Below are 25,261 nucleotides of genomic sequence, written 5' to 3'. Positions count from 1 at the left end.
GGACTACACTAACTAGACTGGACTGGACTACACTAACTAGACTGGACTGCACTACACTAACTAGACTGGACTACACTAACTAGACTGGACTGGACTACACTAGACTAGACTAGACTGCACTACACTAACTAGACTGGACTACACTAACTAGACTGGACTGCACTACACTCACTAGACTGGACTACACTACACTAACTAGACTGGACTACACTAACTTGACTGGACTGCACTAACTAGACTGGACTGCACTACACTCACTAGACTGGACTACACTACACTAACTAGACTGGACTACACTAACTTGACTGGACTGCACTACACTCACTAGACTGGACTACACTAACTAGACTGGACTACACTAACTAGACTGGACTGGACTACACTAACTAGACTGGACTGCACTACACTAACTAGACTGGACTACACTAACTAGACTGGACTGGACTACACTAGACTAGACTAGACTGCACTACACTAACTAGACTGGACTACACTAACTAGACTAGACTGCACTAACTAGACTGGACTGCACTACACTCACTAGACTGGACTACACTAACTAGACTAGACTGCACTAACTAGACTGGACTGCACTACACTAACTAGACTGGACTACACTAACTAGACTAGACTGGACTACACTAACTAGACTAGACTGCACTACACTAACTAGACTAGACTGGACTACTCTAACTAGACTAGACTGCACTACACTAACTAGACTGGACTACACTAACTAGACTAGACTGGACTACACTAACTAGACTAGACTGGACTACACTAAGTAGACTGGACTACACTAACTAGACTGGACTACACTAACTAGACTGGACTACACTAACTAGACTGGACTACACTAACTAGACAGACTACACTAACTAGACTAGACTGGACTACACTAACTAGACTAGACTGGACTACACTAACTAGACTGGACTACACTAACTAGACTGGACTACACTAACTAGACTGGACTACACTAACTAGACTGGACTACACTAACTAGACAGACTACACTAACTAGACTAGACTGGACTACACTAACTAGACTAGACTGGACTACACTAACTAGACTGGACTACACTAACTAGACTGGACTACACTAACTAGACTAGACTGGACTACACTAACTAGACTGGACTACACTAACTAGACAGACTACACTAACTAGACTAGACTGGACTACACTAACTAGACTAGACTGGACTACACTAACTAGACTGGACTACACTAACTAGACTGGACTACACTAACTTGACTGGACTGCACTAACTAGACTGGACTGCACTACACTCACTAGACTGGACTACACTACACTAACTAGACTGGACTACACTAACTTGACTGGACTGCACTACACTCACTAGACTGGACTACACTAACTAGACTGGACTACACTAACTAGACTGGACTGGACTACACTAACTAGACTGGACTGCACTACACTAACTAGACTGGACTACACTAACTAGACTAGACTGCACTACACTAACTAGACTAGACTGGACTACTCTAACTAGACTAGACTGCACTACACTAACTAGACTGGACTACACTAACTAGACTAGACTGGACTACACTAACTAGACTAGACTGGACTACACTAAGTAGACTGGACTACACTAACTAGACTGGACTACACTAACTAGACTGGACTACACTAACTAGACTGGACTACACTAACTAGACAGACTACACTAACTAGACTAGACTGGACTACACTAACTAGACTAGACTGGACTACACTAACTAGACTGGACTACACTAACTAGACTGGACTACACTAACTAGACTGGACTACACTAACTAGACTGGACTACACTAACTAGACTGGACTACACTAACTAGACAGACTACACTAACTAGACTAGACTGGACTACACTAACTAGACTAGACTGGACTACACTAACTAGACTGGACTACACTAACTAGACTGGACTACACTAACTAGACTGGACTACACTAACTAGACTGGACTACACTAACTAGACTGGACTACACTAACTAGACTGGACTACACTAACTAGACAGACTACACTAACTAGACTAGACTGGACTACACTAACTAGACTAGACTGGACTACACTAACTAGACTGGACTACACTAACTAGACTGGACTACACTAACTAGACTAGACTGGACTACACTAACTAGACTGGACTACACTAACTAGACAGACTACACTAACTAGACTAGACTGGACTACACTAACTAGACTAGACTGGACTACACTAACTAGACTGGACTACACTAACTAGACTGGACTACACTAACTTGACTGGACTGCACTAACTAGACTGGACTGCACTACACTCACTAGACTGGACTACACTACACTAACTAGACTGGACTACACTAACTTGACTGGACTGCACTACACTCACTAGACTGGACTACACTAACTAGACTGGACTACACTAACTAGACTGGACTGGACTACACTAACTAGACTGGACTGCACTACACTAACTAGACTGGACTACACTAACTAGACTGGACTGGACTACACTAACTAGACTGGACTACACTAACTAGACTAGACTGGACTACACTAACTAGACTAGACTGGACTACACTAACTAGACTGGACTACACTAACTAGACTGGACTACACTAACTAGACTGGACTACACTAACTAGACTGGACTACACTAACTAGACTGGACTACACTAACTAGACTGGACTACACTAACTAGACAGACTACACTAACTAGACTAGACTGGACTACACTAACTAGACTAGACTGGACTACACTAACTAGACTGGACTACACTAACTAGACTAGACTGGACTACACTAACTAGACTGGACTACACTAACTAGACTGGACTACACTAACTAGACTAGACTGGACTACACTAACTAGACTAGACTGGACTACACTAACTAGACTGGACTACACTAACTAGACTGGACTACACTAACTAGACTAGACTGGACTACACTAACTAGACTGGACTACACTAACTAGAATGGAATATATTCTGTACCCGTGCAATCTCTTATTTAAACTGTGGCTCTGTGGGCAGCACCCTCGCCTCTGAGTCAGAAGGTCGTGGGTTCAAGCCCCACTCCAGAGACTTGAACACATAAATCTAGGCTGACACTCGCAGTACAGTACTGAGGGAGGGCTGCACTGTTGGAGGTGCCGTCTTTCGGATGTGACATTAAGCCGAGGCCCCGTCTGCCCCCTCAGGTAAAAGATCCCATGGCACTATTTCGAAGAAGAGCAGGGGAGTTCTCCCCAGTGTCCTGGCCAATATTTATCCCTCAATCAACATCACTAAAACAGATTATCTGGTCATTTTCACATTGCTGTTTGTGGGAGCTTGCTGTGTGCAAATTGGCTGCTGCGTTTCCTACATTACAACAGTGACTACACTTCAAAAGTACTTCATTGGCTGTAAAGCGCTTTGAGACGTCTGGTGGTCGTGAAAGGTGCTATAGAAATACAAGTCCCATTGTTTCTCTGCAGTCCGCTGTGCTAAATTCTCCTCCCACCTCCCCTCAGCTACTCCAGTTTAAGGTCCGATCCCAATATTTAACGCGGTGTTTGTGTGTTAAAAGTTTACATTAATTTTTCTTTTTATGTTTTGTTCCCAACACAGTTAATCCACAAAATCATTGACCTCGGCTACGCCAAGGAGCTGGATCAGAGCAGCCTGTGTACTTCCTTCGTTGGGACTTTACAATACCTGGTAAGAGCCTCTTCATCACGTTCTCGCCCGTCACAGAGCAGGAACCTTTTATTGGTCCACTGGAGGCAATGGAAATGCTCAGGTGAACGTTGACTGGCCACAAGCTGCTGCTCGACGTGAAAGCAAAGGAGACAGCCTCGGATGGGAATAAAATGTTATTCTGATGGACAGTGTTCCCCGGAATGTTTTTTCGGGTGCACCGTCCCTTTAACTGGGCGCGCGGCCCCATTCAAGATTCTGCGCGTGCTCTGAGTCGCGCATTGAACAGCCTGCGCGGGACCTCCAGACGGCTGTGCAGCCGCACAGCTTAGCAGGAAAGTTGCTGATAGGGTGAGATGAAGAGGGGTGGGAGGAGGCTTGGGTGGAGCATAAACACCGGCCTTGGACCAGTTGGGCCGAATGGCCTGTTTCTCTGCTGTACATTCTATGTTTTTTTTTAAAAAGCCCATTTTGTTGCTCAGTCAGTGAGGGAGGGGCTGGGACAGGATTCAATGGATTACAGTGAATGAAAGGGAGAAACTGGCTCATTTGGTCAGTTTACCCATTGTGCTCAAAGTGTTGGGTTGAATGCTTGCAGGCCCCAGAGCTCCTGGAACAGAAGAAGTACACGGTGACGGTGGATTACTGGAGTTTGGGAACGCTGGCCTTTGAATGCATCACCGGATTCCGGCCCTTCCTACCCAACTGGCAGCCCGTGGCCTGGTAGGTGCAACAGGCTGTGGGTTTAGACTGAGGTTGCTCGAGGGATCAGTGTCCGACTCGTGCGGAGGACTGGATGTGGGGGATGGGGTGTGTCATAAATTGTGCCATTCATGTAGAAATGACTGAAATGTACTGGGCGGCCTGCTGGTGGCGCTGTCCAGGGAGAGTATAAATACTCGGGCACGGGTCCAGCTTGCTCAGGGACATTTTGTAAACAGGAACTAGTGAAGGATAACTAGACTTCCATGTCGTGAAACAGTCGATTAAAGCCTTGTTTAATACTCTGACCAAGTGCCTAGTAGCTTTCTTATGTCAGGGTGTATCAGCAGGACCCTGGGGGACTGCAACTCCAGAACAAGCAGCTGTAAAACGTGGGGGTTCTGCCCACAGAAGAGACACAGACAAGTTCAGGAATGTCTGATAGGGGTTCACAGGCCTTTTCCCCATTTATCTTTCATGCTTCCCGTTTAAACTCCCTCTGATGCTGTCGTGGTGGTAGGCGAACAAGCAACAACCTCGTAAGACCGATATCCTGACTAGAATAGTCAGCAATGGCACCAGACAAACGTATCCAAGTTTGCTGATGATACAAAGCTAGGTGGGAAAGTAAGACACAAAGAGACTGCAAAGGGATACAGACCAGTTAAGTGAGTAGGCAGGAACATGGCAGATAGGGTATAATGTGGAGAAATGTGAAGTTATCCACTTTGGTAGGAAAAATAGAAAAGCAGAGTATTTTTTAAATGGTGAGAGATTGGGAAATGTTGGTGTTCAGAGGGACCTGGGTGTCCTTGTACACGAATCACTGAAAGTTAACATGCAGGTACAGCAAGCAATTAGGAAAGCAAATGGTATGTTGGCCTTTATTACAAGAGGATTTGAGTATAAGAGTAAAGACATCTTACTGCAATTATATAGGGCCCTGGTGAGACCACACCTGGAGTATTGTGGACAGTTTTGGTCTCCTTACCTGAGGAAGGATATACTTACCATAGAGGGAGTGCAATGAAGGTTCACCAGACTGGTTCCTGGGATGGGGGGGATTGTCCTATGAGGAGAGATTGAGTAGACTAGGCCTATATTCTCTAGAATTTAGAAGAATGAGAGGCGATCTCATTGAAACATATAAAATTCTTAGAGGGCTTGACAGGGTAGATGCAGGGAGGATGTTTCCCCTGGCTGGGGTGTCTAGAAACAGGGGTCACAGTCTCAGAATAAGGGGTTGGATGAGGAGAAATTTCTTCACTCAGAGGGTGGTGAATCTTTGGAATTCTCTACCCCAGAGGGCTGTGGAGGCTCAGTCGTTGAGTATATTCAAGACAGAGAACAATAGATCTTTGAATATTCAGGGAATCAAGGAATATAGGGATCGGGCGGGAAAGTGGAGTTGAGACCGATGATCAGCCATGATCTTATTGAATGGCGGAGCAGGCTCGAAGGGCCGAACGGCCGACTCCTGCTCCTATTTCTTATGTTCTAACCCTTCCTCGCAAATTATCAACGAAGTGGTGAGACAATAAAGTCATGAACTAACCATCGTTTATTCACCGTAGAGTTATCTTTAGCAGCACTTAAACATTGGTTAATTGACAAAATAAATAACCGAGATGACAAAGGAAGTTCAGTTGTGTGACGGTAATTCAGCCGTAACTGCCTCCTGATTATCGTTGAGATGTTGTTAAGTTGGTTGGTTGGATTTCTGTTAATTAGCACTAATTGAAGGTTTGTTTGTAATGGAATTTGAACAGATGCAAAAGGAAGGGAGCAGGAACTAGCTGTTCTTGGGAGGTGTGAGCCCAGTAGAGGGAAATGTCCTTACCCCCAGGATTCGTAACAAAGGTCAGAGCTTACAGATATCAGTCTTCACTATTTGGACCAATTTCAATCCACTCCGAGGGAACGAAGTATTGTTCCAAAACAGTGCATGCCACAGTACCCCATCAGACAGTGGATTCCCTCCAGGGAGATCCCAAACCAGAGGTCAGACTGATATCGGGGCAGTGAGGGGTCTGAGGAATTCCTTTTCCAAGAACTGCAAAAAAAAATCACATTCTGCAGCTAGAAGCGAAGAAGCGATGCTGGCTGCTTTACTCCTCTTGTGTTTCCACTCTCTCTCTTCCTTTGTCCCGTAAGGCACAGCAAAGTGAAGCACAAAGGGAGAGGGACATTGTGGTGGTCGAAGACATGAGCATGGAGGTGAAGTTTTCCAGCCAACTTCCTGAACCCAACAACCTCAACAGGTGAGGATCGCTGAGCCGGCCCCAGGGTATATTGGGGGGGGGGGGGTGGGGGGTGGACTCCTTGGGCTCAATTTCCACCGCCCCCTCCTGGAGGCAGAGGCCCCAGAATGGAGTCGCTTGTCTCACTCTCTCGTTAACACCAGCAAGGCGGCTGGAGCCATTTAGAAAGGGGGCCGCCTGATTCAGCTGAAAGGCCCCTTTCAATGTGGAAATCGGGGTCCTGAGGCACAAATAAGACCCCGATTGCCATTTAAGGTGGGGGCCTTGGTGGAGCCTGCGCGGTGCCCAGTCGCACGGGCGATGGAAGCGGAGAGCCTCGGCCGAAGGTCGCTGCTCGGTTATTGTTGTGGGCCCCGGAGGAGCAGGAGCGGGCCCACCAAAATAAGCTGTTGCCACGGGGAGACCCCCCCGCCCCCCTGTGATCGCGCCCCCCCGCCCCCCTGTGATCGCGCCCCCCCGCCCCCCTGTGATCGCGCCCCCCCGCCCCCCTGTGATCGCGCCCCCTGTGATTGCGCCCCCCTGTGATCGCGCCCCCCCCTCGCCCCCGTGATCCCGCCCCCCTGTGATCGCGCCCCCCCGCCCCCCTGTGATCGCGCCCCCCCGCCCCCCTGTGATCGCGCCCCCCGCCCCCCCTGTGATCGCGCCCCCCGCCCCCCTGTGATCGCGCCCCCCCCGCCCCCCTGTGATCGCGCCCCCTGTGATCGCGCCCCCCCCGCCCCCCTGTGATCGCGCCCCCCCGCCCCCCCTGTGATCGCGCCCCCCCGCCCCCCTGTGATCGCGCCCCCCCGCCCCCCTGTGATCGCGCCCCCCGCCCCCCTGTGATCGCGCCCCCCGCCCCCCTGTGATCGCGCCCCCCGCCCCCCTGTGATCGCGCCCCCCGCCCCCCTGTGATCGCGCCCCCCCTGTGATCGCGCCCCCCCGCCCCCCTGTGATCGCGCCCCCCGCCCCCCTGTGATCGCGCCCCCCGCCCCCCTGTGATCGCGCCCCCCGCCCCCCTGTGATCGCGCCCCCCGCCCCCCTGTGATCGCGCCCCCCCTGTGATCGCGCCCCCCTGTGATCGCGCCCCCCTGTGATCGCGCCCCCCTGTGATCGCGCCCCCCCGCCCCCCTGTGATCGCGCCCCCCCCGCCCCCCTGTGATCGCGCCCCCCCGCCCCCCTGTGATCGCGCCCCCCCCGCCCCCCTGTGATCGCGCCCCCCCCGCCCCCCTGTGATCGCGCCCCCCCGCCCCCCCTGCTGATCGCGCCCCCCCCGCCCCCCTGTGATCGCGCCCCCCCCGCCCCCTGTGATCGCGCCCCCCCGCCCCCCTGTGATCGCGCCCCCCCGCCCCCCTGTGATCGCGCCCCCCCGCCCCCCTGTGATCGCGCCCCCCCCGCCCCCCTGTGATCGCGCCCCCCCGCCCCCCTGTGATCGCGCCCCCCGCCCCCCTGTGATCGCGCCCCCCGCCCCCCTGTGATCGCGCCCCCCGCCCCCCTGTGATCGCGCCCCCCGCCCCCCTGTGATCGCGCCCCGTGATCGCGCCCCGTGATCGCGCCCCCGCCCCCCTGTGATCGCGCCCCCCCGCCCCCCCTGTGATCGCGCCCCCCCGCCCCCCCTGTGATCGCGCCCCCCTGTGATGGCGCCCCCCCGCCCCCCTGTGATCGCGCCCCCCCCGCCCCCCTGTGATCGCGCCCCCCCTGTGATCGCGCCCCCCTGTGATCGCGCCCCCCTCGCCCCCGTGATCCCGCCCCCCTGTGATCGCGCCCCCCCGCCCCCCTGTGATCGCGCCCCCCCGCCCCCCTGTGATCGCGCCCCCCCCGCCCCCCTGTGATCGCGCCCCCCCGCCCCCGTGATCCCGCCCCCCTGTGATCGCGCCCCCCCGCCCCCCTGTGATCGCGCCCCCGTGATCCCGCCCCCCTGTGATCGCGCCCCCCCGCCCCCTGTGATCGCGCCCCCCCCGCCCCCCTGTGATCGCGCCCCCCTGTGATCGCGCCCCCCTGTGATCGCGCCCCCCTCGCCCCCGTGATCCCGCCCCCCTGTGATCGCGCCCCCCGCCCCCCTGTGATCGCGCCCCCCGCCCCCCCTGTGATCGCGCCCCCCGCCCCCCTGTGATCGCGCCCCCCGCCCCCCTGTGATCGCGCCCCCCGCCCCCCTGTGATCGCGCCCCCCGCCCCCCTGTGATCGCGCCCCCCGCCCCCCTGTGATCGCGCCCCCCGCCCCCCTGTGATCGCGCCCCCCGCCCCCCTGTGATCGCGCCCCCCGCCCCCCTGTGATCGCGCCCCCCGCCCCCCCTGTGATCGCGCCCCCCGCCCCCCTGTGATCGCGCCCCCCGCCCCCCTGTGATCGCGCCCCCCGCCCCCCTGTGATCGCGCCCCCCGCCCCCCTGTGATCGCGCCCCCCGCCCCCCTGTGATCGCGCCCCCCGCCCCCCTGTGATCGCGCCCCCCGCCCCCCTGTGATCGCGCCCCCCGCCCCCCTGTGATCCCGCCCCCCTGTGATCGCGCCCCCCGCCCCCCGTGATCGCGCCCCCCGCCCCCCTGTGATCCCGCCCCCCTGTGAACGCGCCCCCCCGCCCCCCTGTGATCGCGCCCCCCACCGCCCCCCTGTGATCGCGCCCCCCCCGCCCCCTGTGATCGCGCCCCCCCGCCCCCTGTGATCGCGCCCCCCCCGCCCCCCTGTGATCGCGCCCCCCTGTGATCGCGCCCCCCTCCCCCCTGTGATCGCGCCCCCCTCCCCCCTGTGATCGCGCCCCCCCCTCCCCCCCTGTGATCGCGCCCCCCGCCCCCCTGTGATCGCGCCCCCCGCCCCCCTGTGATCGCGCCCCCCGCCCCCCTGTGATCGCGCCCCCCGCCCCCCTGTGATCGCGCCCCCCGCCCCCCTGTGATCGCGCCCCCCTGTGATCGCGCCCCCCGCCCCCCTGTGATCCCGCCCCCCCGCCCCCCTGTGATCCCGCCCCCCCGCCCCCCTGTGATCCCGCCCCCCCGCCCCCCTGTGATCCCGCCCCCCTGTGATCGCGCCCCCCCGCCCCCCTGTGATCGCGCCCCCCCGCCCCCCTGTGATCGCGCCCCCCCGCCCCCCTGTGATCGCGCCCCCCCGCCCCCCTGTGATCGCGCCCCCCCCGCCCCCCTTGTGATCGCGCCCCCCCGCCCCCCCTGTGATCGCGCCCCCCCTGCCCCCCTGTGATCGCGCCCCCCCTGTGATCGCGCCCCCCGCCCCCCTGTGATCGCGCCCCCCCGCCCCCCCCTGTGATCGCGCCCCCCCGCCCCCCTGTGATCGCGCCCCCCCGCCCCCCTGTGATCGCGCCCCCCCGCCCCCCTGTGATCGCGCCCCCCGCCCCCCTGTGATCGCGCCCCCCCGCCCCCCTGTGATCGCGCCCCCCCGCCCCCGTGATCCCGCCCCCCCTGTGATCGCGCCCCCGTGATCCCGCCCCCCCCGCCCCCTGTGATCGCGCCCCCCCGCCCCCCCCGTGATCGCGCCCCCCCGCCCCCTTGCGATCGCGCCCCCCCCGCCCCCTGTGATCGCGACCCGTGATTGCGACCCCCCGCCCCGTGATCGCGCCCCCCCGCCCCCTGATCGCGACCCCCCTGATCGCGCCCCCCCCTGATCGCGACCCCCCCGCCCCCGTGATCGCGACCCCCCCATGATCGCGACCCCCCGCGATCGTGCCCCCCCGCCCCCCGCGATCGCGCCCCCCCTGATCGCGACCCCCCCTCGCCCCCGTGATCGCGACCCCCCCGTGATCGCGATCCCTCGCCCCCGTGATCGCGCCCCCCGCCCCCCCCCGTGATCGACCCCCCGTGATCGACCCCCCGTGATCGACCCCCCGCGATCGTGCCCCCCCGCGATCGCGGCCCCCCCTGTCTGTAGCTCCAGCCCGGCTTCCTGTCTTCAGTGCAAGCCGGGTCGAGATGCAGGTTAGTCTCCCGCCTGCCGCTCGACCGGTGAATGTAAATGAGGCCGGAGCCGCCACCTCACTGGGGGGGTGGGGCTCTCCACCCCTTGGAGGCAGGGCTGCCCAAACGTCAACATCCACCCCCGCAGTCCCCCCGCATCCCCCAGTCGACAGGACAGTGAGGAGGGGAAGGTGAGCTCAGGCTGCTCCCGATGCTGGAAGGGGCGGGGCGGGGAGAGGAGAGAACGTCAGTCATCAGATCAGGAGCTGTGTGTGTGGGTGATCCAGGCGTCGCTACATCTCCCGCTGTCCATGTGAGCAGGGGCTGGGGATACCTGTGGCAGGCATGGCTTGCTGCTCTCGTCTCTCTCGGGCTTTCGGATGAGACGTTAAACCGAGGCCCTGTCTGCCCTCTCAGGTGGAGGTAAAAGATCCCACGGCACTATTTCGAAGTTCTCCCCGGTGTCCTGGCCAATATTTATCCCTCAACCAACATCATTAAAACATCTGCCTGGTCATTATCACATTGCTGTTTGTGGGAGCTTGCTGTGCGCAAATTGGCTGCTGCATTTCCCACATTACAACAGTGACTCCATTTCAAAAAGTGCTTCATTGGCTGTAAAGCGCTTTGGGACGCCCCGAGGTCGTGAAAGGCGCTATAGAAATGCAAAGTCTTTCTTTCTCTCTGTCACAGCGAGCTGGCAACTCTGGTGGAGCACTGGCTGCAGCTGATGCTGCGGTGGAACTCGAAGGAGAGGGGCATGGACACCTTGCACGGACCATACGGTTGTTTCAAGGCGCTGGACGACATCATTAACAGGAAGGTGGGTGAGCGGCGGGAAGGGACATGCGCTGAGACCCCCCCCCCCCCCACGGGTCCTCGGCGCGCTCTGCAACGTGGCGATATCGCAGCTGCTGAATTTGCAATCTCTGAGGGGAAACAGCACTGTCCAGGCCTCCATGTTTTCCGGTAGTGCCCCCTTGATTAGAGCGAGCGAATGACTTGGACCCTCGCCCCCCCCCTACCCACCACCCCCCTCCCCCCCCCCCATTTAAAACCTTCCTTTGTATATTTTTACTTCCTGCGCCCTCGTCTTTTCCACATCGCCCCTGGTTTTCCCGTCTCTGGCCTCCTGCAGCTTTCCGCAGTCTGGGTTGCGATTCGCCACATCCCCAATTTACTGCTGGTTTGACACTGCGCCGTCAATTCCAAAGTCCTATCCATTGATTAATAAATCAGTGCGGCCACAAAAACTCATCCTAAAACTGGTCTAGGGCCAAAGAGTTTAGCATTAACATTCTGCGTGCTGTGCAGAATCCTGGTGGTTTGTAATGTAAGTGATTTAACTCCGGAACACCAACCTCTTAAAAGAAGGGACGCTTGGTTTCTGAATTTGGAAGCCCCGCCTGCTGTGGGCTGGGGGGAGGGAGACTGGCTTTGGTGCTGGGCCCGCTCTGGGGCAGGACAGGACAGGACAAGCTGGGCTGGCCTACAGGGCCATCTGGTGGCTGTCGGGAGTTAAGCGGCTTTCGCTCTTGGGATTCGTGCTGGGCTAAACCCCTCCCCCCCCACACACAGCGCCTCTCACTCGCTCTCCAGCAAGGAAATGCTGGAATGGGAGAGTGCGATCCTGAAGTGGGAGGGCAGGAGAGCTTGTGCACAGGCCGGCGGCCTGCAGGAGTGTCTGTTTCCCCATCCTATTTCAGGCCCTGGTTTCAGGAACGGGACTAATAATGCTAATATTTTCTGCGGCGGCTGAGGTCAAAGACCAGCGCTGAAGCAAGTTTTAAAACGTTCAGTCCATATGGGGGACCCCGACCTTCCGGTCGCCTGTCACTTTAATTCTCCGCTCCACTCCCACTCCGTCCTCGGGCTCTTGCACTGTTCCAATTAAGCTTGAGGAACAGCACCTCATCTTTCGATTGGACACTTTACAGCCTTCTGAACTCAACATCGAGTTCAACTATTTCAGATCATAACCTCGGCCCCATCTTTTTTTTCCTCTCTCTCTCTCTCTCTCTCTCTCTCAAGGCAGCTGTTGATCATTCTGCCATCACCATTTACACTTCATCTGGAGCCATCTTTTGTTTCTTAACTTGTCCCATTACCATCTCCTTTTACCTTGCACCATCATCCCTTTTGTCATTTAATCTCTCCTGCCTTCCAGCCTATCACAGACCTTCCCTTTTGTTCTTTCCTCCCCTCCCCCCTTTCCCTGCCCCTGCACTTGCTTAAACATAGAAACATAGAAGATAGGAGCAGGAGTAGGCCATTCGGCCCCTCGAGCCTGCTCCGCCATTCAATGAGATCATGGCTGATCATCCAAATTCAGTACCCGGTCCCTGCCTTCTCCCCATATCCCTTGATCCCTTTTGCCTCAAGAAATATATCTAACTTTTTCTTGAATATATTTAATGAACTGGCCTCCACTGCCTTCTGTGGCAGAGAATTCCACAGGTTCACCACTCTCTGGGTGAAGAAATTCCTCCTCATCTCAGTCCTAAATGGCTTACCCCTTATCCTTAGACTATGACCCCTGGTTCTGGACTCCCCGGCCATCAGAAACATCCTTCCTGCATCTAGTCTGTCCAGACCTGACAGAATTTTATAGGTTTCGATGAGATCCCCTCTCAATCTTCTAAACTCCAGTGAGTATAAGCCCAATCGACACAATCTCTCCTCATACGTCATTCCTGCCATCCCAGGTATCAGCCTGGTGAATCTTCGCTGCACTCCCTCCATGGCAAGAACGTCCTTCCTCAGGTAAGGTGACCAAAACTGCACACAATACTCAAGGTGCGGTCTCACCAAGGCCCTGTACAACTGTAGCAAGACATCCTTGTTCCTGTACTCGAACCCTCTTGCTACGAAGGCCAACATACCATTTGCCTTCTTAACCGCCTGTTGCACCTGCTTGCTTACCTTCAGCAACTGGTGCACAAGGACACCCAGGTCTCTTTGCACTTCCCCTTCTCCCAATCTATTGCCATTCAAATAATAATCTGCCTACCTGTTTCTGCCACCAAAGTGGATAACCTCACATTTATCCACATTATAGTGCATTTGCCATGTTTCTGCCCAAACACCCAATCTGTCCAAATCGTACTGGAGTTTCACGACATCCTCCTCACAGCTTACCCTCCCGCCCAGCTTTGTGTCGTCTGCAAATTTGGAGATATTACATCCAATTCCCTTGTCCAGATCATTAATATATATTATGAACAGCTGGGGTCCTAGGACCGATCCTTGCGGTACCCCACTAGTCACTGCCTGCCACTCGGAAAACGACCCGTTTATTCCAACTCTTTGCTTTCTGTCCGCCAACCAGTTCTCTATCCAAGTCAATACCTTGCCCCCAATCCCATGTGCCTTAATTTTGCATGCTAATCTCTTGTGTGGGACCTTATCGAAAGCCTTCTGAAAGTCCAAATACACCACATCCACTGGTTCTCCCTTATCTATTTTACCAGTTACATCCTCAAAAAATTCCAGTAGATTAGTCAAGCATGATTTACCTTTTGTAAATCCATGTTGACTTTGTCCGATCCTGTCACTGCTTTCCAAGTGCTCCGCTATTACATCTTTTATAATAGACTCTAGCATTTTCCCCACTACCGATGTCAGGCTTACCGGTCTATAATTCCCCGCTTTTTCTCTACCACCTTTTTGAATAGTGGGGTAACATTAGCTACCCTCCAATCCATGGGTACCGTTCCAGAGTCTATCGAGTTCTGGAAGATGACCAGTAATGCATCTACTATTTCTAGGGCCACTTCCTTAAGTACCCTGGGATGTAGACCATCAGGCCCTGGGGATTTATCGGCCTTCAGTCCCATCAATTTTCCTAACACCATTTTCCTACAAATACTGATTTCTTTCAGTTCCACCCTTTCATTAGGCCCTATGATCCCCGGCATCTCTGGGAGGTTATTTGTGTCCTCCTTTGTGAAGACAGAACCAAAGTATGTATTTAGTTGGTCTGCCATTTCCTTGTTCCCCATTATAAATTCCCCTGATTCTGACTGTAAGGGACCTATGCTTGACTTCACTAATCTTTTTCTCTTCACATATCTATAAAAGCTTTTACAGTCGGTTTTTATGTTCTCTGCAAGCTTACTCTCATATTCTATTTTCCCTTTCTTAATTAATCCCTTTGTCCTCCTTTGTTGACTCCTAAACTGCTCCCAATCCTCAGGATTATTGCTTTTTCTAGCCAATTTATATGGCCTCTCCTTGGATCTTATGCTATCCCTAATTTCCCTTGTTAGCCACGGTTGAGTCACCTTTTTTGTTTTATTTAAAAACCTGTTCCATCTCCAACTTTTTCCAGTTCTGATGAAAGGTCATCGACCTGAAACGTTAACTCTGTTTCTCTCTCCACAGATGCTGCCTGACCTGCTGAGTGTTTCCAGCATTTTCTGTTTTTATATTAAAACTGAGTGTGGGAGTTGACGTGTTGTCCTTAGGCAGTCCCTCGGAACCGAGGATGATTTGCTTCCACATTAAAAATGAGTTCTCAGGTGACTGATGAGTCCAATGCGGGACCTGCAGTCTCTGTCACAGGTGGGGCAGACGGTGGTTGAAGGGGCGGGTGGGTGGGGTGCTTGGGTTGACGTGCGCTGCCTGCGCTTGGCTTCCGCTTGCTCCCGGCGAAGAGACTCGAGGTGTTCGGCGCCTTCCCGGATGCTTCTCCTCCACTTTGTGCGGTCTTGGGCCAGGGATTCCCAGGTGTCAGTGGGGATGTTACACTTTTTCAAGGAGGCTTTGAGGGTGTCCTTGAAGCGTTTCCTCTGCCCATCTGGGGTTCTGTTGCCGTGTCGGAGCTCCGAATAGAGCGCTTGTTTTGGGAGTCTCATATCGGGCATTCGGACAATGTGACCCGTCCATCGGAGCTGATTGAGCGTGGTCAAAGCTTCGATGCTGGGGATGTTGGCCTGAGCAAGAACACTGACGTTAGTGCGCCTATCCTGCCAATGGATTTGCAGGATCTTGTGGAGGCAGCGTTGGTGGTACCTCTCCAGTGCTTTGAGGTGCCTGCTGTACATGGTCCATGTCTCTGAGGCATACAGCAGGGCGGGTATCACTGCTGCCCTGTAGACCATGAGCTTACTGCCGGGTTTGAGGTCCTGGTCTTCAAACACTCCCTTCCTCAGGCGACCGAAGGCTGCACTGGCACACTGAAGGCAGTGTTGGACTTCGTCGTCAACGTCTGCCCTTGTTGACAGTAGGCTCCCGAGGTGTTGTATAGTTTGATGTACTCTGTTTCTCCCAAGGTTGGGACACTTTCTGATGGTGTATTCCTCGTGCTTACTGTTCCAGTATGTGCAAATTCTGGATATGAAGTCGGGATTCGTCCACACGTATCCTGTCACCCCGGAGGCCAGTGTTCAGTCTCTGCAGCAGTGGATTGAGGCCACAACCAGCGTGCAGGGCTTCAACCAGGAGCTACTGCTGGAGACGGGAACTGCCCTGGACCCTCGCAAGCCTGTGAGCCAGTGTGTGCCGGACAGCAGGGTAAGGGCACCGCCCGAATCACTGGGGCAAGAGATCGAATAGAGGCTGAGGGAGGTGAAATTAGATCAGAGCCAACTGAAGCAGAATTGGGACCGTCTTCCTAACTGTGCTGAACCCTACTTTACCAAAGTATACCAAGCTTTACCATTCCACGCCGAACCCTTGCCGCTCCACGCCGAACCCTTGCCGCTCCACGCCGAACCCTTGCCGCTCCATGCCATGTCGGATTCTACCGTACTATATCACACCGTACTGCACCGTACCATGCAACCATACATCTCATTCCAGAGTGTCCTGTACTCCGTGCTGTGACGTCCTATACCAGATGGAAGGTTAGGGGGGAAGATGGGTTTCTTTTGGCTTCTGCAAGCTGTAATTTGCCGTTTGATGTGATTTTTCTGCAGCAGAATGACGGGAAGAAATCGGAGCTGACGATCATTTATCTCTTTGACAAAAGCACCAGCACCTATGACGGGCAGGTCACGGTCCAGAAACACCCAGACGCCGTTAATTTCATCCGTAAGGCCCTGCAATTCTCGGAGCAGGCTCGAGGGGCCGAATGGCCTCCTGCTCCGGCTTCTTATGTTCTGTTGCTAGGAGACATCGCGTCTCGGAGCTGGGAATCCCAGCAGGTGCTGCTGGTTCCCCGAGCCGGGAGACTGGGCCCCGCCCCCTGCTCTCCCGGGCCCTGCCCCCTCCCCGGACCCCGCCCTGGGCCCCGCCCCCCGCTTTCCCCGGGCCCCGCCCCCTCCCCGGGGCCCCGCCCCCCGCTCGCGCCGTTCTCTGTTGCCCCGGGCAGCCAGTGCCGGGAGGCTATTCAACCCGTGAAGCCCGCCCCAGCCTGAGCTGACTCCCCTCCCCCACGAGCCACTGGTTACCAATCAGCAGCAGCTTGACCTCCCCCTACCCCAGGGGCTCTGACCTCTTGACCTGGGCTCTGACCTCTTGACCTCCCCTACCCCAGGGTCTCTGACCGCTTGACCTCCCCCTACCCCAGGGGCTCTGAGGACAAGTGTGGCCCCCAAACCCCAGCCCTCGGAGAGCGCAGCGCACTCCGCACAGACTGGCATCGCTGGCAAGGCCGGCATTTACTGCCCATCCCTCATTGACCTGAGAAGGTGGTGGTGTTGAGCCGCCGCCTTCTCGAACCGCTATCGTTTGTGATGGTTTTGATAACAACTGCGCGACGTGCTCGGACACTTCAGAAGTCAGCTAAAAGTCAACCACGTTGGTGCGGGACTGGAGTCACGTGTAGGCCCAGACCGGGTAAGGTCGGCGGGTTTCCTTCCCTAAAGGCATTAGTGATCCAGTTGGGTTTTTATGGTCACTTTTACCGACGCCAGATTTTTCATTTCAAGCTGAATCCGAATTCTCACACAGCCCTGGTGGGATTTGAGCTTGCATTCTCCAGATTACTGGTCCAGTAACGGAACTGCTCCACTACCTACCGGGCCTGGTCTGTATCCTGACTCGCACACCGAGCCTGTCACTCACACCCGGAGTCGCTGGGCTCTGCTGGCTGTGCTTTATTTCTGTTGCTGCATCGGTCGGGGGAAGCAGGGAATCGCTGATTGCGGGGCGTCGGGTAACTGCTAGCCCAGACTCGGTGACCCGCACTTACCGCCCCCGTGCCTCTTGCTTACAGTGCAGGACCCGAAGAAGCTGCTTCCCTATCACCAGCTGCGGAGATCCTGGGGCCAGAGCTGGCACGAGATCCGGAGTCTGAAGGAGGACTGCACCAGGCTGCAGCAGGGGCAGAGAGCTGCCATGTAAGTCCACGGGGTGGGGGGGGAGGAATGGGATACCAGCTCTGCCCATCCCCAAACCACCTCGCGGTCAGTGCTGTGGTCATTGCATCTTGTAATTAATCAGCCCTTGCACCTTATTTGGACAGAGTTTCAAAGCCTTTTTGTAAATGCTGTGCCCATTCAATTTTCTATCCTCCTCTCCTGAAGGTGCTGACTCAGTCTGGGGTCTGTCCCGCAGACGCTGACAGCCTGATAGCACCCACCCCTCCCCCAAGGCTCCATGTGTGAGCCTAGCCAGTGAGCGTCAATGGGCTGTTCAACCACGGAGTGCATCACAGCTCAACCCGATCCTATCCTCGCCCAGTATTGATGCATATGAACTGGACGTGGAGCAGGAGTGCGGACTCTGCTATTCCCATCCATAACCCCGAGGCAGTGGGACCATTTATAAGGTAAACTGGTGTCAGTGGGTGGCGCCTAGGCTTAGGAGGCTGAGATTACCCTGAAATAAAGTGTCTAGGGCCTCGGCTATTCCTTGCCCCAATTCCCCCAGGACCATCGGGTGACTCCCATCAGGTTCTTAGCTTAACTAACTGGCTGATGCCCTCTGATCGCGGGGAGATGCACCACAAGCTCAGGGTCCCGAGGTGGGCAGGGTGGGAGGAAAGGGTGGGCGAGGTGGGCAGGGAGGGCGAGGTGGGCAGGGTGGGTGGGTTGGATGGGCTGGGTGAGTGTGGGGTGGGCTGGGTTGGATGGGTTGCACTGTGGAAAATAATGTTGCTATTCACTGGACAATGTCGCTACCTGCTGGGAAAAACTGGTACTGCAACAACAACAAAAGGTTCCTGCTCTGATCATCCATTCTTCAGGTGCAAGTCCAGGCAGTGAATACTGGCAGGCTATTCAGCCACAGGGGCATCACAGCTGAGCCCAATCCTGATCCTATCGTTCCCCCGACATCCGCACAAGCACTACTCAGAGAGGCCGCTGGATTGTGCCGAGGATCACGAATCCCCGCTGGTTTTTACCTTCCCCAGACCAGGGCGATGAGACCCATCGTAGCTGCCACCTCCACCCTGGCTGGAATCTGCTAACTCAGCGCAGGCTGGGATCGCACCTTGCACTTTCCTTACTCCAATCCACAGCCCAAGGTGTGTCTACTTATTGAAACATGGGATGGATCTAGATATTTAATCATTTCATCTTTAATTAAAAATCCCAGAATTCCTCTTCCCACAGATATTAAAGTAAGCGGCCTGTAATTACCCGGGTTAGCTCTGTATTCCTTTTATAAATTGTTTTATATTGGCCATTCCCCAGTCTCTGACACACATCCACACTCCTTAATCTATAATGGCCTCTGCTGTTTATTCCCCAGCATCATTGGGTGAGTCCCATCCGGTTCTGGCTCTTTGCCCGCCTTAGCTTAACTAACAGGATGCCCTGTGACCTCGGGAGAGTTGACCTTTGAACTGGTGTCTTGCTTCTCTCCAGGATGAGTTTGCTGCGCTACAATAGCACGCTGTCCAAGCTCAAGACTGCTATGATGTCCATGTGCCAGCAGCTGAAGGCCAAGTTGGATTTCTTCCGAGTCAGTATCCAGATCGACCTGGAGAAATACAGCGAGCAGATGGCATTCGGGATCAGTGAGTATTCAGGTGACGGGCACTGAGCAATCCCAGACATCCCATAGCCAGCAAACACGATGCATGGACGAGCTGCTGGTCCCGAGAGCCAGTGCTGTCCCAGTCTCGGGTTCACCCTGTAACACAAACTGTCCGCAATTCACAGCACAACACCTGGAGAGAAAGGATGCAGTAAGGCTTCCAGTAAGACCCCGTGATTCCGACTTTTTCTCTCTCGTGGTCCCTGCGTGCCTCCAGCATTCTCCCGTTTATTTTTTCACTTCCTTGAAATAACGCGGTTGTTAATCCCAGCCCGGCTGTGCAGAGATCTTTCACCTCTGGGACCTGGGATCAAATCCAACAATAACTCGCATCTACTGTAGAAAACACACCCCAAATCCAGTCGGTGGGGTGAAGTCTCCACTCTCTGTTGCCACTGACTGTGAAGGTTCTGTGGGCAGGGGCAGAGAGATCATCCCCGGGACCATGCTCACTAACATCCCAGTGAGTGCTTTAAGATGATTAAAAACAGTGTGCGTGCGGTAAGCAAGACTGCAGTGTTCCTCAGAGGGCGAGAGATATATCACATCATAGAATCATAGAATAGTACAGCACAGAAGGAGGCCATTCGGCCCATCGAGTTTGTGCCGGCTCTTTCGAAGAGCAATCCAGTCAGTCCCACTCCCCCGCTCTTTCCCCAGATCCCTGCAATTTTTCTCCTTCAAGTATTTATCCAATTCCCTTTTGAAGGCTACTATTGAATCTGCCTCCACCGCCCTATCAGGCAGCGCATTACAAATCCTAACCACTGGTTCTGTGAAGCAGTTTTTCCTCCTGTCGCCTCTGGTTCTTTTGCCAATCACCTTAAATCTGGGCCCTCTGGTTATCGACCCTTCAGCCAGTTTCTCTTTATTTACTCTATCGAAACCCTTCATGATTTTAAACACCTCTATCAAATCTCCTCTTAGCCTTCTCTGCTCCAAGGAGAACAACCCCAGCTTCTCCAGTCTATCCCTGGAACTGTAATCCCTCATCCCTGGAACCATTCCAGTAAATCTCTCCTGCACCCTCTCCAAAGCCTTCACGTCCTTCCTAAAGTGTGGGGCCCAGAATTGGACACAATACTCCAGCTGGGGCCGAACCAGTGTTTTATAAAGGTTTAGCAGAACTTCCTGGGTTTTGTAATCTCTGCCTCTATTTATAAAACCCAGGATCCCATATGCTTCATTAACTGCTTTGTTAACCTGTCCGGCCACCTTCAAAGATTTGTGCACAAACACTCCCAGGTCTCTCTGTTCTTGCACCCCCTTTAGAATTGTCCCATTTAGTGTGTATTGTCTCTGCTCATTCTTCCTACTAAAATGTATCACCTCACACTTTCCTGCGTTAAATTTCATCTGCCATGTGTCTGCCCATTCCACCAGCCTGTCTATGTCTTCTTGAAATCTATTACTATCTTCCCCATTGTTTACTACAGTTTTGTGCCATCTGCAAATTTTGAACTTGTGCCCTGTACCCTCAAGTCCGAGTCATTAATGTATATCAAAAACAGCAGTGGTCCCAGTACTGAACCCTGGGGAACTCCACAGTATTCCTCCCTCCAGTCCGTAAAACAGCCATTCACCACAACTCTCTGTTTTCTGTCCCTTGGCCAGTTTTGTATCCGTGCTGCTACTGCCCCTTTTATCCCATGGGCTTCAATTGTGCTAACAAACCTGGTATGTGGGCCTAATATATAACCGAGCCCAGCCTGTGTGTCAGAGCTGGATCACTGCGGCCTGTATCCGGCTTACACTGCGTCCATTGTGAAGGGTAACCACCAGAGGCCTCGATTATTTCTACACTAATCGATAATGTTTCCTACACTTCAAAAGTTCTTCACTGACTGAAGCGCTTCGGGATGTCCTGAGTTGGTGAAAGGCGCTATATGAATGCAGGTTCTTGCTGTCGCTGTTTACACTTGTAGATCTTGGAATAATCACGGTTACCCTCGATCCAAGGGACCATCTCGAGGCTCGTTCCACCACAGCAACTCACAAAGAAATGACCAGCAGCAGGGATTTAGAAGGGGAGGAGAATTGAGGTCTTTAAGGATTGTTAGATAGTGCTGTCCCCTGTGATCTAGTTCACTTGGATTTTCAGAAAGCTTTTGACAAGGTTCCATGAGGAAGCCTTCTAATTAAATGTAATACCATCAGAATCCATCATTGCAAAATGTTGTTTGAATTGTTCTGACCTGTGCTGACCCCATCACCGTCACCTTCCAGCCTCCGAGAAAATGATCGCCGCCTGGAACGAAATGCAACTGAAAGCAGAAGGTTGCGGAAGGGTGAGTATACCCTCTGTCCGTACATCTGTTTGTCAATCCATCTGTGGGTGTGGGGTAGGGTGTGTGGGGTGGGGGAGCAGGGTGGGGGGGTGGGGCACGGAGGGGGGTGCGGGGGGTTGGGGGGGTGTGGCGTAGGTGCGGTAGGGGGTGTGTGGAGGTAGGGTGGGGGGGTGGGGGAGTGGGGCACGGGGGTGGGGGGGTGCGGGGGTTGGGGGGGGTGGCGTAGGTGCGGTAGGGGGTGTGTGGAGGTAGGTGGTGGGGGGGTGTCGGGGTAGTGGGGGGTGGGGGAGCAGGGTGGGGTACGGGGGTAGGGGGGGTGCGGGGTAGTGGGGGTGTGGGGTAGGGGGGGCGGGGTGTGTGGAGGTAGGGGGTGTGCGGGGTGGGGGGGTGTCGGGGTGCGGGGTAGTGGGGGTGTGGGGTAGGGGTTGGGTGGGGGGGCGGGGTGGGGGGGGGTTGGGGGAGCAGGGTGGGGGATGAGTTGAATTCTGTCGGCCATGTCAGGCTAGAAGGACAGTGAAGGTGTTTGAGAAATGGAGCCTTTGGGTAGTGATGTCACGGAGCAGCGTTTCAGCAGCAGAGGGGGCAGTGGGCCAGAGACGGACAGTGTTTAGTTGTGGTAACAGAGTGGGGCGGGAGGTGGAAGCTGAACTTGGAGCGAGGGGAGGGACTGAGGTTCCCCTCCTGACTCAGTGTGAGGGTTCCAGCAAACTCCTGCAGCCTCCTGACCCGAGCTTGCGTTTCATACAGTGTCTGTTTCGATAGTTCCTCTCTGACTTCTTCCGGCCTTTCTCCCCGCTCTCTCTAGATGAATGAAGTGACCAGCCTGGACGAGCTGTCCATGGCCCTTCAAACTGACCTGGTTGACCTGCAGAGGAGCCCGTCGGCACGGCGACAGGGAGAAGCTCTGGAACTTCTGTAAGAAGGGCCTCTGATTTTCTCAGATCGGTTACCGTTTCTGCTTCTTCTCCATCCGTTCGTCTTTAATCTCTCCAGTCAGAGCATTCCTTCTGTGGTTTTATCTGTTCAGTTACCTTTCTGAGTTCAAATATATGCAAAGTCTTGACCAACATTACTCCCCCAAACCTGGCTGTGCGTCTGTCTGTCTGGCTGTGCGTCTGTCTGTCTGGCTGTGCGTCTGTCTGTCTGGCTGTGCGTCTGTCTGTCTGGCTGTGCGTCTGTCTGTCTGGCTGTGCGTCTGTCTGTCTGGCTGTGCGTCTGTCTGTCTGTCTGTGCGTCTGTCTGCCTGGCTGTGCGTCTGTCTGCCTGGCTGTGCGTCTGTCTGCCTGGCTGTGCGTCTGTCTGCCTGGCTGTGCGTCTGTCTGCCTGGCTGTGCGTCTGTCTGCCTGGCTGTGCGTCTGTCTGCCTGGCTGTGCGTCTGTCTGTCTGGCTGTGCGTCTGTCTGTCTGGCTGTGCGTCTGTCTGGCTGTGCGTCTGTCTGTCTGTCTGTGCGTCTGTCTGTCTGGCTGTGCGTCTGTCTGTCTGGCTGTGCGTCTGTCTGTCTGGCTGTGCGTCTGTCTGGCTGGCTGTGCGTCTGTCTGTCTGGCTGTGCGTCTGTCTGTCTGGCTGTGCGTCTGTCTGTCTGGCTGTGCGTCTGTCTGTCTGGCTGTGCGTCTGTCTGTCTGGCTGTGCGTCTGTCTGGCTGGCTGTGCGTCTGTCTGTCTGGCTGTGCGTCTGTCTGTCTGGCTGTGCGTCTGTCTGCACCTGTGCGTCTGTCTGGCTGTGCGTCTGTCTGGCTGTGCGTCTGTCTGCGCCTGTGCGTCTGTCTGGCTGTGCGTCTGTCTGCTACTCCCATCGGGTCAATCGCAGATAAGGCCATCTCTGATCACTTCCTTGTATCGCTCTCCACCCACATCCCCCTGCCTAACCCGACTTCTTTCTGTGTCCACCCCTGGTAAAAACTCTCTTCCAACTCTCTTACAACCGCACTTTCAAAATCCCAACTGTCCAGCCTCTGGCCCTCCATTCACCACAACATTTCTGCAGCTACCGATCTGCTCACCCACACCCTCACCACTACCGTTGATGCCCCAGTCCCTACTGAAACGATCACTCTCTCTCACCCTGGCTGCTCCCCCGGTACGGCCCTCATCTCTGCTACTTTAAGTCCAAGGGATGCAGACTCGAACGGATATGGCGGACAACTGGTTTAGCCATTCACCGCCAGATCTGGCTGGACCACATGAAGCATTATCGGGCCCTGCTCTCGTCTGCTAAAACTGCTCACTGTCCCAGAATCATTCTGGAATGCAAAGATAAACCCCGGCTCCTATTCTCTACTGCTAACCGTCTTCTTAAACCCCTCTCCCCTGTCTCCTCCACCCTCACCTCCGATAACAAGTGTGAGGAGCTCATGGACTTCTTTGTCTCTAAGATTGAGACCATCCATTCAGCTGTCTCTGCCACTTCCCTTCCTTCCCCTAGCCCACCGGGCCAAACTTCCTCTAAGGTTTCCCCCTGCCCAAGCCCTGAACTCACATCTTTCTCCAGTTTCTCTCCCCTCTCCCCTCATGACCTCTCCGTGCTCACCTTGTCGATGAGACCCACCTCCTGCTCCCTTGACCCTATTCCCACCAAACTGCTGACCACCCAACTTCCCTTCCAAGCTCCCATGTTAGTTGATATTGTTAACGGTTCTCTCTCTCCAGGTACTGTCCCCCCTCTTCAAATCTGCCGTCAGCACCCCTCTCCTCAAAAAACCAACCCTTAGTGCCTCCGTCCCCATCTCCAACCTCCCTTTCCTCTCCAAAGTCCTTGAACGTGTTGTCACCTCCAAAATCCGTGCCCATCTTTCCTGGAACTCTGTGTTTGAATCCTTCCAATCAGGTTTCCGCCCCTGCCACAGTACCGAAACGGCTCTTATCAGAGTCACAACTGACATCCTATGTGACTGCGACTGTGGTAAACTATCCCTCCCCGTCCTTCTCGACCGGTCTGCAGCCTTTGACACGGTTGACCACTCCATCCTCCTCCAGCGCCTCTCCACTGTCGTCCAGCTGGCTGGGACTGCACTCGCCTGGTTCCATTCTTATCTATCTAATTGTCGCCAGGGAATCACCTGCAACGGCTTCTCTCCATGCTCCCGCATCGTTACCTCTGGTGTCCCCCAAGGATCTATCCTTGGCCCCCTCCTATTTCTCATCTAAATGCTGCCCCTTGGCGACATCATCCGAAAACACAGCGTCAGTTTCCACGCGTACGCTGACGACACCCAGCCCTGCCTCACTACCTCTTCTTTCAACCTCTCCACTGTCTCTAATTTGTCAGACTGCTTGTCCGACATCCAGTTCTGGATGAGCAGAAATTTTCTCCAATTAAATATTGGGAAGACCGAAGCCATTGTCTTCGTTCCCCGCCACAAACTCCGTTCCCTCGCCACCCACTCCATCCCTCTCCCTAACATCTGTCTGAGGCTGAACCAGTCCGTTCGCACTGCAAGTTGTTGTTGTTGAAACATCCCAAAGCAATTCACAGCCAATGAGCTACTTTGAAATGCAGTTACTGTTTTTTTTAGGCAGACGCAACAGCCAATTTG

The 25,261-nt window shown here is 55.1% G+C and overlaps 2 protein-coding genes across 3 annotated transcripts in view; both read left to right on the top strand.

Annotated features, from left to right (window-relative positions):
* The window catches only part of LOC147098072 (inhibitor of nuclear factor kappa-B kinase subunit beta-like), a 66,475-nt gene extending 62,075 nt beyond the window's left edge, over positions 1–4,400 (top strand). The window contains 2 exon segments of the mRNA XM_085971307.1: positions 3,613–3,702; positions 4,280–4,400. Of these exon segments, the coding sequence (XP_085827433.1) occupies positions 3,613–3,632 (20 nt within the window). The 3' untranslated portion in view covers positions 3,633–3,702; positions 4,280–4,400.
* Positions 4,401–6,537: 2,137 nt separating this feature from the next.
* Positions 6,538–25,261, top strand: part of LOC147098071 (inhibitor of nuclear factor kappa-B kinase subunit beta-like) — a 40,249-nt gene continuing 21,525 nt past the window's right edge. Inside the window, exons 1-8 of one of the 2 annotated variants that reach the window (XM_085971305.1) lie at positions 6,538–6,644; positions 11,207–11,336; positions 15,833–16,027; positions 16,432–16,546; positions 17,673–17,796; positions 19,270–19,421; positions 21,668–21,729; positions 22,535–22,644. In XM_085971305.1, coding sequence (XP_085827431.1) covers positions 6,589–6,644; positions 11,207–11,336; positions 15,833–16,027; positions 16,432–16,546; positions 17,673–17,796; positions 19,270–19,421; positions 21,668–21,729; positions 22,535–22,644 — 944 coding nt within the window. In that variant the 5' untranslated portion in view covers positions 6,538–6,588. The remainder of the gene's footprint in view (positions 6,645–11,206; positions 11,337–15,832; positions 16,028–16,431; positions 16,547–17,672; positions 17,797–19,269; positions 19,422–21,667; positions 21,730–22,534; positions 22,645–25,261) is intronic. The other variant, XM_085971306.1, reaches the window with a different exon arrangement.

Source organism: Somniosus microcephalus, chromosome 30, assembly GCF_052327205.1.
Source record: "Somniosus microcephalus isolate GS21.2 chromosome 30, FLI_Smic_1.0, whole genome shotgun sequence".
NCBI lineage: Eukaryota > Metazoa > Chordata > Chondrichthyes > Squaliformes > Somniosidae > Somniosus > Somniosus microcephalus.
This window is presented reverse-complemented; position numbering and strand designations above follow the sequence as displayed.